Consider the following 17,990-nt stretch of genomic DNA (forward strand, 5'->3'; position numbering starts at 1 on the left):
CAGGCAAAAATGCAATTACAATAGAGTCATAAAAATATTATTTTATAGTGTTCAGGCCCTTTAGCTCTGCAGCACTATAATCTCTAAAGCTGCTAGGTCCCGGCTTGAGGCGTTGGGTAATTAAGTCAATATTATCAAACGTTCAGATTTGGAACAAATTGGAGTAAAACGACTGAAGGCAGGAGAACTTTCCTGGAACGCATGACGTTTCCCTCCAGGACCTAATATCGGCTGGAACATCCAATTCGCAATGGTGCAGCCGTTCTCAGGTTTCGGAAAGAAACATTGTCCTGTTGATGCAAGCGCAGAGTGAGCAGTCAGGACGGACGGATCCCGGAGCTGCGGTGAGGCCTGGGGCAGAAGCGGCGCCTGCTGCCGGCGAGCCCGGCAGTGATCGTGCGGCTCGCTCGTGCAGCCTCCGCGCGCTCCGGGGGTCACCAGCCACTCGAGCGCGTGTTGGCGTCTTTTGCAGCCGCTTGTCCGCTTCTCAGCGTGAGCGCCGTCCGCAGAAAGATGTGCTACAGCGGAGCAGCCGGGCGATTGCAGAGCGCACCCCTGCCGACCTATGAACTCGCCCTCTACCTTGCCATCACTGTTGGATTCCACCTGTACTCATTCTACGAGCTGTTCAGAGTCTCCAGAAGTAAGGGCACTTCATTTCAAAATTCTGCGGGGGAAATGCTAAAACGCTGCGTTGTAACTCCTATGCTACATGAAAGTTGCAGAAGTTGTACCTTCTTTATAATATGGGTTAAGTTTTGCCTAGGTACTCTATCTGTGCCTATCAGAACACTAGAGTAGAGAGGAAAGATTGAATTAAAGGCTTGGGAATTTGAACTAATAACAGAAAATGGAGTATGTACACAAACTGTCAAATTCTGTAAGAAGTAACTTGGGAAGGTACATACTCATCGGAATGTTTCCTCTTATGCCCGCTGACTCGTGTTCCAGCAGCGGAATCAGATTTAATATCACCGGCATGGAATTTGTGGCAGCAGTACATAATAATACAAACTGTGAATTACTCTCTCTATATAAAATATATTTAAAAGAGTAGTGAGGTAGTGTTCATGGGTTCAGTGTCCATTCAGAAATTGGATGGCAGAGGGGAAAAAGCTGTTCCTGAGTCATTGATTGTGTGCCTTCAGGCTCCTGTACCACCTCCTTGATGAGAAGAGGGTATGTTCTATGTGATGGGTATCCTTAATGATGGATGCCTGCTTTGAGGCACTGCTTATTGAAGGCAGTAGCGGTGCCAGAGACTTTTTCTTGCTGGTGCTACAGTGGTGCTGATGGATGTACCCTATGGTAATATGTATTTGCAAGACCAGACACGTGGCGTTCAAAAGTCAGTTTCAAGCATTATGTGCCTACTATAAATGCCTCTGTCGCTTCACAAGCAACAACAATTGATAAATATAATATAGAAGCGAACTGTAACAGTGTCAACAGCATCGGAGACAACCCAGGCTATACAGAGCATAAACAAACAAACCAACAGAGCATCCGACCCACAGCACACAACGTGAATCACGCACCAATCCCGCAATCAGCGTCAAATGTGTGCTTTTCAACTGAAAGACACAACACTAACCCACAATGTCCACTGCTATTCACATTACATAGACAGACAATGCCAAAAGATACACTGTTATTAAGGTCAAATAAGGCAAACAACAGATGCAAGACTTTACCAGGAGTTGGACAAATTGTACTCTGACCATGCAATACCCCAATTAATTCGGCTATTGAATTTAAAACAAAAATCAACAGAATCGCCGTTTGGAAGTCTAAGCAAAACCAGTGGGCTTAATAGAAGTAAATGTAATATTTTTGGATTTGCAGGAAACATAAGGACTATGGGGTATCCACCACAAAATAATAATAATAATCAGCATTAGTCTTGGACCAAATTTAAAACAAACAACTGCACTCACCATTGATGTTTTCAGAGAAGAACAATCTGTCTGTTGTTGTGATTGGTGGCGAAAGCATCAATGATTTTCTGGATGTCAAGTGCCCTGGTCCTCCGGCTGTTTATGGCCAACAGGGCCAAGTTGCTGTTCCGAGCATTGCCGCTGTTATTCCTTAGGTAGTTTTTGAGGCGTCTGAGGCAAGAGAAACTCCGTTCACAGGAGGCAGATGTCACAGGTAGAGTCAGTGATATGCAGATTAGTTTGTATAAATCTACAAATGCATCGCGGTAGGGTCTCATTAGAGCTAGAAATTCCACTGTGTCATTCACTGTCTGTCCTTGCTAGAGATTCAACCACTGCTCTCCTATACTCACGGTTTTCTTGGACAATCTTTGCATGTCCTTTGTCAAGCATATTTCCTAATCTTGAACTGTCTTGTTTTATCAATTTGAATTCAGCCCGTGCCTCCAAAGCAAACTTATGAGCTGCACTTACATGGTGGGTTATGAAAGCTGTTGTAGTTTTTCGCCAGTTGCGGTAACCGGTGACAGTGAAGGTAGACTCAGAATGGAAACCATGTCCTCCACACAGGAAATGCCTGCATGCGAAGCAGAACGTAATATCTTTCATGATCAAATATTCCAGTCAGTCAAACCAGCCACGAATAAAACTCCTTTGCTGATTACCAAGCTCTTGCAAATAGCGAAGGGTACTTTTTCAATGCTGGCCGACAGGGTCCTTCCTCAGACTACTGGCTAACATCGCTGACAGTATTCCCACTAGCACTAAGAGCAGCTTCATCCACGTTCTCTGCCGAACCCCACGCCATTTCTTGTAGCTCTACTTCGCCCTCACACTCCTTCGATGAACTGCTGTCCTACTCATCCCCACTTACTTCTTTCTGCATGTCACTTTCAGTTAATACAGGCTCAGGCTGAGACACTACTGATTTCTCTGGATGAGGTCGTTTTCTCACTAAAAATCGATCCATTTTTCACACCGGCCAAAATAATGCATGTTGCAGGCCCACGCTAGCTTGTAAAAGCACAATGTGTGTGTGTGGGGCCTCCGTTAGCTCGTGAGACCATGGATCTGCGCTTCGATGTAAACTATCAATCTCTCGCGTGAGTGAGAGTGAGTGACATCACCCCCTTAAGTGATCTTAGATCAGCTTAACTGATCTGAGGACAGCATCAGTAAGACATTGACAACAAATGAATAAGCAAAAGTGTAGAGTGGATCTGACATAGTTTATAACTTTATTACTGCGTGGGTGCTATGGTAATTGGGAGCGCTGTTTCACTAGATCAACTGGAGAAACAAGCTATATTCAAAACTATACAGAGAAAGCAAAGCAACTGCAGTTAATTTCTTGATGGTTCTACGCTGGTGCTATTGCAATTTCTGCTGGGGCTATAGCCTCAGCTAGCACCACCTTAGTGCCGCCCCTGATTGAAGATGTCCTTAATGCTGGGGAGGCTAGTGCTCATGATGGAGCTGACTGAGTTTACTGCTTTCTGCAGCTTATTTTGATCCAGTGCAGTGTTGATGCAGCCAGTTAGAATGCTGTCCAGGATACATCTGTAGAAATTTACAAGCGTTGTTGGTGACATATCAAATCTGAAAATCCTAATGAAATATAGCCACTGTTGTGCCTTCTTCAGAATCCTTTAATCAACTCATTTCTCAATTATATCACCCCTTTATGTATAAAAGAGTAGGTACATACTGAATCTTCCCAAACCAGAGCCCTGGATGAATCAGGATTTAAGCAGTCTGCTGAGAGCTGGAACTGTGGTGTTCAAGACCAGCAATCCAGAACCCTGCCAGAAGTTCAGATAGGACCTACAGGAGGCCATCATTAAAGCGAAAAGACGATTCTCTGTGAAGTTTGCGATACAATCAGATGTTGTGCCAGGGTTTGTACATTACTTCCTCTAAGGCAAAATCTGACTGCATAAATGGCAGTGATGCTTCATTCCCTGTTGAGCTTAATGCTTTTTATGCATACTTTGAACAGGAAAATAACACTGCACCTGTGTGAATCCCCACAGCTTCTAGCAAACTTGTGAACTCTATCTTCGAGACTGACATTAGAAGAGGGTTAACCTTTGCAAGTTGTCTGGCCCCAAAGGTGTACCTGGTGGTGTACTGAAGATCTGTGCTGATCAACTAGCTGGAGTGTTCAAAGACATCTTCAACCTCTCACTGCTGCAGTCAGAGGTTCCAACCTGCTTTTAGGGCATCGATCATACCTGTGCCCAGGAAGAGCAGGGTGAGCGGCCTCAAGAACTATCACCAGGTAGCACTCACTTATCTGTGAGTAGGTGCATCGAGAGGTTGGTCTTGCCTAGAATTAAGTTCCGCTGGAGCAAGCATCTGGGTCTGCTGCAATTTGCCTGCCCTGATAACAGGTCTACAGTGGATGCAAACTCACTGGCTTTCCACTTGGCTCTGGAACATCTAGACAGCAGCAAAACATGCATCAGGCTGCAGTTTATTGATTACATCTGGGTGTATAATCCCTCAGTATTAATCAACAAGCTTCTAAACTTGGGCCTCTATACCGCCCTCTGCAATTGGATCCTTGACTTCCTTATTGGAGACAACAGTCAATATGGATTACTAATAATATCTCCTCCTCATTGTCTATATGGGTGCACTTCAGGAATGTGTGCTTAACTTACTGCTTTACTCTCTCTATACTCATGACTGTGTGGCTAGATATAGCTCAAACAAACCCCATTTTCAGAAAAGTTGGGATATTTTCCAAAATGCAATAAAAGCAAAAATCTGTGATATGTTAATTCACGTGAACCTTTATTTAACTGACAAAAGTACAAAGAAAAGATTTTCAACAGTTTTACTGACCAACTTAATTGTATTTTGTAAATATACACAAATTTAGAATTTGATGGCTGCAACACACTCAACAAAAGTTGGGACAGAGTTAAAACAAGATTGAAAAGTGCACAGAATATTCAAGTTTGGAAGACTCCACATTAAGCAGGATAATTGGTAGCAGGTGAGGTAGCGTGACTGGGTATAAAAGTAGCTTCCATCAAAGGCTCAGTCTTTGCAAGCAAGGATGGGTCGTGGCTCACCCCTTTGTGCCAAAATTGGTGAGGGAATTGTTAGTCAGTTCAAAAGGAACATTTCTCAACGCAAGATTGCAGAGAATTTAGGTCTTTCAATATCTACAGTACATAATATTGTGAAAAGATTCAGAGAATTCAGAGACATCACAGTGCGTAAAGGGCAAGGTCGGAAACCACTGTTGAATGCACGTGATCTTCGAGCCCTCAGGCGGCACTGCCTAAGAAACGTCATGCTACTGTGACAATTGTAGCCACCTGGGCTCGGGAGTACTTCGGAAAACCATTGTCACTCAATACAGTCTGTCGCTGCATCCAGAAATGCAACTTGAAACTGTATTACACAAGGAGGAAGCCATACATCAACTCTATGCAAAAACACTGGCGAGTTCTCTGGGCCCGAGCTCATCTCAGATGGACCAAAAGACTGTGGAACTGTGTGCTGTGGTCCGATGAGTCCACATTTCAGCTAGTTTTCGGAAAAAACGGGCGTCGAGTTCTCCGTGCCAAAGATGAAAATGACCATCCAGATTGTTATCAGTGAAAAGTGCAAAAGCCAGAATCTGTGATGGTATGGGGGTCCATCAGTGCCCACGGCATGGGTGAGTTGCATGTATGTGAAGGTTCCATTGACTCTGAGGCGTATATTAGGATTTTAGAGAGACATATGTTGCCATCAAGGCGACGTCTCTTCCCGGGACGTCCATGCTTATTTCAGCAGGACAATGCCAGACCACATTCTGCACGGGCTACAACAGCATGGCTTTGTAGACACAGACTGCGTGTGCTTGACTGGCTTGCTGCCAGTCCAGATCTATCTCCTATTGAAAATGTATGGCGCATCATGAAGAGGAGAATCAGACAACGGAGACCACGGACTGTTGAGCAGCTGAAGTCTTATATCGAGCAAGAATGGACAATTGCAAGAAACTTCCAATTGCAAATCTACTACAATTAGTATCCTCAGTTTCAAAACAATTAAAAAGCGTTATTAAAAGGAAAGGTGATGTAACACAATGGTAAACATGCCTCTGCCCCAACTTTTGTTGAGTGTGTTGCAGCCATCAAATTCTAAATTTGTGTATGTTTACAAAATACAATTCAGTTGACCAGTAAAACTATTGATAATCTTTTCTTTGTACTTTTGTCAGTTAAATAAAGGTTCACGTGAATTAACATATCACAGATTTTTGTTTTTATTGCATTTTGGAAAATATCCCAACTTTTCTGCAAATGGGGTTTGTATGAATTTGCTGATGACACCACTGTTGTTGGCAGAATCTCAGGTGGTTTTCGAGTAAGATTGGTTGGTTGAGTGATGTTGCAACAACAACCTCACACTCAACCTTAGCAGGACCTAGGAACTAATTGTGGACTTCAGGAAGGAGAAGTTGAGAGGACACACATCAGTCCTCATTCAGGGCTCTGCGGTGAGCAGTGTTAAGTTCTTGGATGTGTCCACATCTCAGGATCTGTCCTGGCCCAACACGTTGATGTACTCATGAAGAAGATACTTCAGTGAATATATTCTTTAAGAGTTTGAGGAATTTTGGAATGTCACCAAAGACAGGAGCAAATTTCTATAGATGTTCTGTGAAACACATTCTGAGTGGTCTTTTCACAGCTTGGTATGGAAGCTCCAGTGCATAGGGTTGCAAGAGGGTTGTAGACTTGCCCAGTTCCATCACAAGCACAACTCTTCCTGCCGTTGAGGACACTTTCAAGAGGCAGTGCCTCCAGAAGTTGGCATCCGTCATTAAGGACACTCACCACCTGGGACAGGCCTGCTTCATATTATCTAACTTTGGGGAGGAGGTACAGGAGGCTGAAGTTCAAGTTTAATTATCATTCAGCCATGCGTGAATACAGCCAAACAAACCCTTGTTCTTCTGGGGCCAAGTTGCAAAACACAGTACCAACAGCCATACACCGCACGAGGCACAGGTAGCACATATAACACACATAAAAAAGCAAGTAAACCTGCAGTCACGCAAAAACTTAGCCCAAGTCCCTGAGTGGCATGTCCTGTAAATTGATGGTGCATGGGTGTTATTGGCAAGAACAAGCAATTCTCAGCCTGGCCCTTGCTACAACCAAGTCCACGCAGCTCACCCTCCATCTGTCTCACCAATAAACAAGGGAAATGGACGCAGCATTTTACATTATCAATGTCCAGCAGGATCTTACGATCGCAAGAGAAATGTCCAATTCACTGTTAGACTGCACACTGCCTTCGTGCATTGACTTTGATGCCTTCCTGTAACAAGCAGCAACATGGTCCATATCAAGTTCAGCTCCTTCAGCTCACTGATGAGGCTGACTTGCAGTACCTGAATGTCCAGCATTGTCCTACGATCATAAAAAAGACGTTTAAGAGCCACACTCAAAGTTTCAAGAACGGCTTCTTCCCCTCTGTCACCAGTTTTCAGAAAGGTGCATGAACACTACCACTTTATTCATCATTTGCTCTATCTATTTTTTTATTTTTAAATTTATAGTAATTTGTCTGTCTTGCACCACACTGCTGCTGCGAAACAACAAATGACCGTGATAACAAACCTGATTCTGATCATGATAAATTGTGCAGTTGTTATTATACCCAGTTGTATTAATAGATCTGAAATTAGTATTACTCCCATTGGAAACATGTAAGGAGACAAATCTCAAGTTTGTATATACTGTACATACTTTGTACATTAATGACAAGTTTGTAAAGTAATTCTGAAATATGTCACTAGAGGGCAGATTTTGACTGCGCTATGTACACTGATTTAACTTTTTGCCTTAATTGGCTGGATTAATGTTTGTCAGTGTTGTTTCAGGATGACTTGATTTCTCAGACCTAGTTCCTTTATTTATGTTTAAAAGGAACCCTTTTAGTCCGTGGACCAGTTTCTATATATTCTGCATGTGAGGTGTTTCTTTTCCTGCTGCTCCCTCAACCACTTTCTCTGCCATTCCTGGTTGAAAAAACAGATTTAATACTGCGTTGCATTTCTTTGTGCTTTAGTTGAGGTATAGCTAGAGGCAGCACGCATGGTTATCACAGTGCCACAGACTGAAAATATTTTGTTTTTATCAATTATTAGTTATTTAGTTATTAGAGAGAAAATACAACCCAGATATCACTGTGTACATTTAAGGCTGTTCCTGGGGAACAAATAGGTGGTTTAATGTTAAATTCATGCTGAGTAAATTATTACTCTCATTCTTTCCTGCTATCTGGACATATTGATCTACTTTCCTCAGGTTGGCCAGTGTTTTAAATCAATCAGGAGATTTCTTGGAAAGAGGCTAATCTGTTCCCTCCGATTACAGCTATACTGATGGATTGTTTGCATTACCTTTGGCATCTATATGTGTTGGACAAATGCCAATTGAACCATCAATTACTAACCTCTATAAGTATTTATAAGAAATACCTGTACTGTAGAGCTATGTTTGTGTCTGTTCCTCTGTGCTGTTTTATGTAACAATGGACACAACATGCATTTACTGGTTTCGGTGAAGGGCGTAAGCAGAGTTGTTTTTGGTGATTTAATTGTGTTAGCACTGCAATCCTGCAGAAAAGATGCTAAATTAGAATAAAGCTGGAAAAGTGGCAAGTTGTCTGTTGTTATCCTCTTTAGTAGGCTGCAAGACTGATTAACCAGATAAATAGTGGATGAACATTTAATTTAGAGAACTGTGAAAATGCATTCTCCCTCTGAGGTGTCAGGGAAGGCAATGTTGTCCAAATTACTCTTTTCCAAAGGGTTTTCAGGAAACCATGGACCTGGATGCAGAAGCAAATAGAAGCAGTATTTGGCTAACAGGCCCCTCAACCCTGTTGTACTCCTCAATATGATCCGAGCTGACTTATACAGGCCTTAATTCCTGTTTTAGTTCCCTGTAACTCTATGTCCTTGATCTTTCAAATATATCTCATGATCTGGCCCCATCCTCTCCTGATACAGAAAATTCCACAGATCTGCTACACTCTGAGAGACATTGAATTGGCAAGGCGTAGAAGGATATGGAGTAGGTTAAAAGATCAGCACAACATAGTGGGCCGAAGGGCCTGTTCGGTGCTGTGATGTTCTGTGTTCTTTCTAATGTAGGTAAGTTACTGGAGAATATTCTGAGGAGCATGATATAAATCACTTGGAAAGATAGGAGGTGATTAGGAACAGTCAACATGGCTCATCAATTTGATCAAGCTTTTTGAAGAAGTAACCAGAAAGGACAATGAGGGAAGGACAGTGTACATAGTATGTGTGCATTTTTGTAAGGCCTTTGATAAGGAGACACACAAAACTGCAGTCTGGAATCTGGAGCAACAGTTTTGCATGGCAAGCTTAATGGAAAGTTAGCTTGAACGTAATCCAGGGAAAGCCATCAAATTGGAGACACAGTTGGCTTGATGGTAGAAAGCAGAAGGTGGTGGTGGAAGGCTGCTTTTTGAACTGGAGGCCTGTTAACTGATGTTATGCCTTGGATCAGTGATAGGCCCATTGTTACTTGTCATCTGTATCAATGATTTGGATGAGAATGTACGGAGCATACAGAAATCATGATGATTCTAAAATGGCTTGTGTTGCAAACAGTGAGGATGGTTATCAAGAATTACAGTGAGACCTTGATCACAGGGAAAGTGAGCCAAGGAATGGCAAGTGGACAAATCCCGGTAAGACTTTCACAGTGGAGGGTATTGTAGAACAAAGATGTTATAAATGCACTATTTCCCTTAAAGTGGTGTCACAGGTAGACAGGGTGGTGAAAAAGGCTTTTGGCACCCTAGCCTTCATAAGTCAGGGAATGTAGAGAAATGATTGTGGTGTACCTGGATTTTACTAAGACATCTGACAGTGTTCCCCATGGTAGGTTCACTCAGAAAGGCACTTGGACAGGAAAAGTTTTGAGGGATATGCATGAAACTCAGGCAAATTGGACTAGCTTAGTTGGGAATCTCAGTTGGGTTGAAAGGCATGACTTGTGGCTCTAGCATCTTACCAGTAATGGATGTTAATTTAGAGCAAAAAGACGTATGCTAAAGTTTTTGCATCTGTGCAAACAAAAAGATGGTTGATATTTTGGGGTGATACTCTGTACATTACTGATGCAAGGTTTTGACCTAGAAGTATTATATATGAATGCACGGAGTATAAGAGATAAAGTGGATGAGCTTGAGGCTCAGTTGGAAATTGGCAAGTATGATGTTGTGGGAATAACAGAGAAAGGGCCACAAGAGGACCAGGGCTGGGAAATGAATATTCAGGGTATACATCCTATCGAAAGGACAGGCAGGTTGGCAGAGGGGGTGGGGTGGCTCTGTTGGTGAGGAATGAAATTCAGTCACTTGCGAGGGGGGACATAGAATCAGGAGATGTAGAGTCAGTATGGATAGAACTGAGAAACTGTAAGGGCAAAAAGACCCTGATAGGAGTTATCTACAGGCCCCCAAACAGTAGCCTGGATATAGGGTGCAAGTTAAATCAAGAGTTAAAATTGACATGTAGCAAAGGTAATTCTATGGTTGTTATGGGGGATTTCAACATGCAGGTAGACTGGGAAAATCAGGTTGGTACTGGACCCCAAGAAAGGGAGTTTGTGGAATGCCTCAGAGATGGATTCTTAGAGCAGCTTGTATTAGAGCCCACCAGGCAGAAGGCAATTCTGGATTTAGTGTTGTGTAATGAACCAGATTTGATAAGGGAACTCGAGGTAAAGGAGCCATTAGGAGGTAGTGACCATAATATGATAAGTTTTAATCTACAATTTGAGAGGGAGAAGGGAAGATCGGAAGTGTCAGTATTACAGTTGAACAAAGGGGACTATGGACCCATGAGGAAGGAGCTGGCCAAAGTTGACTGGAAAGATACCCTAGCAAGGATGACAGTGGAACAACAATGGAAGGTATTTTTGGGAATAATATAGAAGGTGCAGGATCAGTTCATTCCAAAGAGGAAGAAAGATCCTATGGGGAGTAAGGGGCGACCGTGGATGACAAGGGAAGTCAAGGACAGTATCAAAATAAAAGAGAGGAAGTATAACATAGCAAGGATGAGCGGGAAGCCAGAGGATTGGGAGACTTTTAAGGAGCAACGGAAGATAACTAAAAAGGCAATACAGAGGGAAAAGATGAGGTACGAAGGTAAGCTAGCCAAGAATATAAAGGTGGATAGTAAAAGCTTCCTTAGGTATCTGAAGAGGAAAAAATTGTTAAGACCAAAGTTGGGCCCTTGAAGACAGAAGCGGGTGAAATTATTATGGGGAACAAGGAAATGGCAGATGAGCTGAACAGGTACTTGGATCTGTCTTCACTAGGGAAGACACAAACAATCTCCCAGACGTAATAGTGGCCAGAGGACCTTGGGTAACAGAGGAACTGAAGGAAATTTGCATCAGGCAGAAAATGGTGTTGGGTAAACTGATGGGATTGAAGGCTGATAAATCCCCAGGGCCTGATGGTCTGCATCCCAGGGTACTTAAGGAAGTGGCTCTAGAAATCGTGGATGCATTGGTAATCATTTTCCAATGTTCTATAGATTCAGGATCAGTTCCTGCAGATTGGAGGGTAGCTAATGTTATCCCACTTTTTAAGAAAGGAGGGAGAGAGAAAACAGGCAATTATAGACCAGTTGTCTGACATCAGTGGTGGGGAAGATGCTGGAGTCAATTAAAAAAGATGAAATAGCGGCATATTTGCATAGCAGTAGCAGGATAGGTCCGGGTCAGCATGGATTTACGAAGGGGAAATCATGCTTGACTAATCTTCTGGAATTTTTTGAGAATGTAACTATGAAAATGGACATGGGAAAACCAGTGGATGTAGTGTACCTGGACTTTCAGAAAGCCTTTGATAAGGTCCCACATAGGAGGTTAGTGGGCAAAATTAGAGCAAATGGTATTGGGGGTAGGGTACTGACATGGATAGAAAATTGATGGCAGACAGGAAACAAAGAGTAGATATTAATGGGTCCTTTTCAGGATGGCAGGTAGTGACTAGTGGGGTACTGCAAGGCTCGGTGCTGGGACCACAGCTATTAGATGAAAGGATTAAAAGTAACATTAGCAAATTTGCAGATGACACAAAGCTGGGTGGCAGTGTGAAATGTGAGGAGGATGTTATGAGAATGCGGAGTGACTTGGACAGGTTGGGTGAGTAGGCAGATGCATGGCAGATGCAGTTTAATGTGGATAAATGTGAGATTATCTACTTTGGTGGCAAGAACAGGAAGGCAGATTACTATCTGAATGGTGTCAAGTTAGGAAAAGGGGAAGTACAACGAGACCTAGGTGTCCTTGTTCATCAGTCACTGAAAGTAAGCATGCAGGTACAGCAGACTGTGAAGAAAGCTAATGGCATGCTGGCCTTCATAATGAGGGGAGTTGAGTATAGGAGCAAAGGGGTCTTTTGCAGTTGTACAGGGCCTTGGTGAGACCACACCTGGAGTATTGTGTACAGTTTTGGTCTCCAAATTTGAGGAAGGACATTCTAGCTATTGAGGGAGTGCAACGTAGGTTCACGAGGTTAATTCCCGGGATGCGGGACTGTCATATGTTGAAAGATTGGAGCGACTAGGCTTGTATACACTGGAATTTAGAAGGATGAGAGCGGATCTGATTGAAACATATAAGATTATTAAGGGATTGGACACGCTAGAGGCAGGAAACATGTTCCCAATGTTGGGGGAGTACAGAACCAGAGGCCACAGTTTAAGAATAAGGGGTAGACCATTTAGAACGGAGTTGAGGAAAAACTTTTTCACACAGAGGGTTGTGGTTCAGTGGAATGCTCTGCCTCAGAAGGCAGTGGAGGCTAATTCTCTGGATTCTTTCAAGAAAGTTAGATAGAGCTCTTAAGGATAGTGGAGTCGAGGGATATGCGGAGAAGGCAGGAAAAGGGTACTGATTGTGGATGGTCAGCCATGATCACAGTGATGGCGGTGCTGGCTCGAAGGGCTGAATGGCCCACTCCTGCACCTATTGTCTATTGTTGACCATCCCACAGATACTACTTCACCCGCAATTCTTTCTTTTTGTTCTAGGTTCCAACATTTGTAGTCTCTTGTGTCTCCATAGATGTTAATCTAATAGGCCTATAGTTCTCCCTATACCCTATAATATTAGACTCTCCTAGTCTGGGGAAAGGATTGTGACTATCCAGCTTATCATGATTTTATTAACCTCATGAAGATCTCCCCTCAGGCTCCTTGGACCTAGGGAAAACAGTCCCAGCTTGTCTAGTCTTGCCATCCTCCCTTTATTGGGCAAAGGGGTCACATTTGTTAGTTTCAAATCTTCTGTTACCCTGCCAGAATTTAACAAGTTTGAAAATTTTCAATTAGTTGGTGCACTACCTCCACAGCCACTTCCTTAAAAGTCCTTGGGAGCAGATCACTGTCTCTAGGCAATTTGTCTGCCTTTAGCCCATTTGCTTTGTTAAAGGTACTTGCAAAATCTTTAATGGTAAGGACAGATGCAAAAACTTCTCTCTCTCCCCTCCCCCCTCCATCTCCTCCCTCTTCTCTCTCCCTCTCCCTCCCTTATATAGTTTCTTTGCTTCCTGGTACTAATTCAACAGCCTTGTTCTCTCAAGGTCCTACAATTCTTAGCCGTCATCTTCTTATTTATCTATCTAGAGTCATGCTTACTGTTTGTTTTGATGTTACATGCAAGCTTTCTCTCAAAATCAATTTCCTGCTTTCATGCAAGCTTTTTAATTTCTCACTCTGGGAATACTAAATCAAATCAATTTAAAATTATCTTTGACCTCCTTTGTTAACCACGGATTGGTGCCTCTTTCTTATAAAATCCCTCTTTCTAATTGGGAGAACCATAGAAACTACAGCACAGAAACAGGCCCTTTGGCCCTTCTTGGCTGTGCCGAACCATTTTCTGCCTAGTCCCACTGACCTGCACATGGACCATATCCCTCCATACACCTCCCATCCATGTATCTGTCCAATTTATTCTTAAATGTTAAAAAAGAACCCGCATTTACCACCTCGTCTGGCAGCTCATTCCATACTCCCACCACTCGCTGTGTGAAGAAGCCCCCCCCCTAATGTTCCCTTTAAACTTTTCCCCCCTCACCCTAAACCCATGTCCTCTGGTTTTTTTCTCCCCTTGCCTCAGTGGAAAAAGCCTGCTTGCATTCACTCTATCTATACCCATCATAATTTTATATACCTCTATCAAATCTCCCCTCATTCTTCTATGCTCCAGGGAATAAAGTCCCAACCTATTCAACCTTTCTCTGTAACTGAGTTTCTCAAGTCCCGGCAACATCCTTGTAAACCTTCTCTGCACTCTTTCAACCTTATTTATATCCTTCCTGTAATTTGGTGACCAAAACTGAACACAATACTCCAGATTTGGCCTCACCAATGCCTTATACAACCTCATCATAACATTCCAGCTCTTATACCCAATACTTTGATTAATAAAGGTCAATGTACCAAAAGCTCTCTTTACGACCCTATCTACCTGTGACGACACTTTTAGGGAACTTTATATCTGTATTCCCAGATCCCTCTGTTCCACTGCACTCCTCAGTGCCTTACCATTAACCCTGTATGTTCTACGTTGGTTTGTCCTCCCAACGTGCAATACCTCACACTTGTCAGTATTAAACTCCATCTGCCATTTTTCAGCCCATTTTTCCAGCTGGTCCAAGTCCCTCTGCAGGCTCTGAAAACCTTCCTCACTGTCTACTACACCTCCAATCTTTGTATCATCAGCAAACTTGCTGGTCCAATTTACCACATTATCATCCAGATCATTGATATAGATGGCAAATAACAATGGACCCAGCACTGATCCCTGTGGCACACCACTAGTCACAGGCCTCCACTCTGAGAAGCAATTCTCTACCACCACTCTCTGGGCTTCTTCCATCGAGCCAATGTCTAATCCAATTTACCACCTCTCCATGTATACCTAGTGACTGAATTTTCCTAACTAACCTCCCATGCGGGACCTTGTCAAGGGCCTTACTGAAGTCCATGTAGACAATATCCACTGCCTTCCCTTCATCCACTTTCCTGGTAACCTCCTCGAAAAACTCCAACAGATTGGTCAAACATGACCTACCACGCACAAAGCCATGTTGACTCTCCCTAATAAGCCCCTGTCTATCCAAATGCTTGTAGATTCTGTCTCTTAGTACTCCCTCCAATAACTTACCTACTACTGACGTTAAATTTACCGGCCTATAATTTCCCGGATTACTTTTCGATCCTTTTTTGAACAACGGAACAACATGAGCCACTCTCCAATCCTCCGGCACTTCACCCGTAGACAGCGACATTTTAAATATTTCTGCCAGGGCCCCCGCAATTTCAACACTAGTCTCCTTCAAGGTCCGAGGGAACACTCTGTCAGCTCCCGGGGATTTATCCACTTTAATTTTCCTCAAGACAGCAAGCACCTCCTCCTTTTCAATCTGTACAGTTTCCATGGTCTCACTTCCTGCTAAGCATGACCAAGCTGCCACTGTTAATCTACTGACCTCTCTCTCAGCTTATTTTTTCTCAGTTCACTGTAGATAACTTCACCTTCATACTAATTATTAATTGAGTAAAACAAGTGGTTTTGGTCATGTAGTATTCACCCTCAAACTCGATCTTGAATTCTATGATATTGTGGTCACTGCCTCCCAGGGGAGCTTTAACCACAAAATCTCTTATTAGTACCTCTCCATTACTCCTAGCCAAGTCTAAAATAGCCTGTTTCTTGCAGGTTTGTTATCATACTACTCTATAAGAAACAATCCCTGCTGCTTTCTGCTATTTTTCTTGATAAAGGCAGTGCTAGTTTGGTTTGTTAACATAATGTGTAGGTTCAGATCTGCCATTACAATTGCAGTTCTCTTCAAACATGCTGTCCATATTTTCCCAATTATTCTTTTCTCTTTAAAGAGGTCACATTTTGGAAGCCTTTAGACAACTCCCACCTGCGTATCTTTCCCTTGCTATTCATGATTTCAACCCAAACCAATTCTACATTATGATATACTGCCTCTATATTGTGACTCAGCACCACTCTGATACATTCCTTGATTAACAACACTAAACTGCCTCACTTTTCTTTGGCCTGCTCTTTTGGAACATTTCACCCTGAAATATTGAGCTCCCAGTCCTGGTCATGCTGCAGTCATATGGTCATAATAGCTATTAGATCACAATCATATGGTGATACTTTATCTGATACTTGAATTCAATTAAAGACTATTAAGAGCATAGAAAAGTATAGCACAGAACGGGCTCTTGGCTCACAGTGTTGTGCTGTGCAGGCCTGTATAACTTACTTCATTCCATAACCTATTTTTTCTTACATCCACGTGCCTATCTCAGAGACTTTAAAATGTCCCTGTTTGTTTCAGCCTCTACCACCATCCCCAGCAGTACATTCCAGACACCCACCACTCTGTGAAGATAACCAATCTCTGACATTTCCCCATAACTTTTGTTTGCTCACCTTAAACAAATATACTTTGGTTTTGGACACTGCCGTCCTAAGGGAAAGGTGGTGGCTGTCCACTCTATCTCAGCCTCTAATAAACTTAGGCACCTCTATCAAGTCACTTTTCATCCTCTGTCACTTCAGAAAGGAAAGCCCTAGGTCACACAGCTATTCCTCATATGACATGCTCTCTAATTCAGGCAGCATCCTGGTAAATACCTTCTGCATCCTTTCTAACATTGTAGGAGTCAGATTCTCTGCTACAGTACACTTGAAACTATGCATTTTCCTCTCTATTTTATTTTCCCTTTCTAAGTGGTTCAGGTGATTATCTTAGATTATTGAACGTGCATAGACCGTTTAAAGTATCAGGGTTTGCTGAGGGAGTACTCCGCAAGCTCTAAGTACAAAGCCAGGAAGTTGTGTTGAAACTTTGTGTAATAGCAGTGATTATATCTTAGGAAGGATATGATGATCCAAGGGAGTGCTTTATTTAATTTTTTACATTTATGTGGGCGTTGCCAGCTAAACCAGCATTTATTGCCCATCCCCGGTTGCCCTTGAGAAGGTGGTGATGAGTGTGCAGTATTCATGACTGGTTCTCCTCAGGGTTCTGTTCTGTAACCAGTTCCCTACTGGGATAGTTTGCAGGTTGGCTGTGACTAAGCTTCCCACACTGCAGAAAGAAGATGCCGGCAGCCCTGCAGCAGCTGGCAAGTTTATACTGCTAGTTTCCCAGACGCTCGATTATATGTATGGGTGGACTTAAATCAGATGTTCATTAGTTGGAAAGGAGCTATGTAACTGAGGTGCAAGCAGAATCAATCAGTGGCTTCAGAAGGAAATTATTAGGTACTTGAGGGAGAGCAGTTTCCTGGATCATGGGGAAAGAGCAGAGAAGGGGGACTGATGGGATCACCATAGGAGGAGGCAGTATGGCCTCCTTCTGTGCTGGGTCAATTTGCTGATTTGATTTCTATGATAGAAAATAGAAGTTAATTGACATGCCTTGGTAAGCACATTCCTTTTTTTTCCTCATTAACTCCACTAGGGGTTGTTTTTTTTTTTGGTTAGGACAGGTTTTATTACAGATCTAAAGGTGAGGCTAGCACAGTCCATGATTTCAGCCATGAATTTCAGCACCTGCCCATGCAATATTAGGTGCTGGAGGATGAGAATTGCTGCTCGATTTGGAATGTTTTTCTAGAAACTGGTATCTCGTTAATGGATATTCCTTTTTAATGGCAAGGAAGATCTTAACTACTGTCAAAGAGCTTTGGGCACTAAAATTTAACAGTAAACAATGTGGGAATTCTTCTGATATTTAAAAATATATACTTAACTTTCTCTCTTAACCCACTTCTATATTTATTTTGCTTTGCATACTTGATTTGAACTTGAATTATTCTGGGTGAATTTCTCAGTTGGACTTTGTGCTACTTTTCATTTTTGGTTAAAAAGACGTAATTGATTATAATTCAGGTGCTCTGGCGTGGTGTTATTTTCCATTGTGACAACATCAACGAATTCT

General features: G+C 42.6%; 1 protein-coding gene across 3 annotated transcripts in view; it reads left to right on the forward strand.

Moving 5' to 3' along the window:
* The first annotated feature begins 247 nt into the window (after positions 1–247).
* Positions 248–17,990, forward strand: part of hhat (hedgehog acyltransferase) — a 251,016-nt gene continuing 233,273 nt past the window's right edge. The window contains exon 1 of one of the 3 annotated variants that reach the window (XM_072265059.1): positions 248–643. In XM_072265059.1, the coding sequence (XP_072121160.1) occupies positions 514–643 (130 nt within the window). In that variant the 5' untranslated portion in view covers positions 248–513. The remainder of the gene's footprint in view (positions 644–17,990) is intronic. The other 2 variants (XM_072265058.1, XM_072265056.1) reach the window with 2 other exon arrangements.

This window comes from Mobula birostris, chromosome 8 (genome assembly GCF_030028105.1).
Source record: "Mobula birostris isolate sMobBir1 chromosome 8, sMobBir1.hap1, whole genome shotgun sequence".
NCBI classification, from domain to species: domain Eukaryota; kingdom Metazoa; phylum Chordata; class Chondrichthyes; order Myliobatiformes; family Myliobatidae; genus Mobula; species Mobula birostris.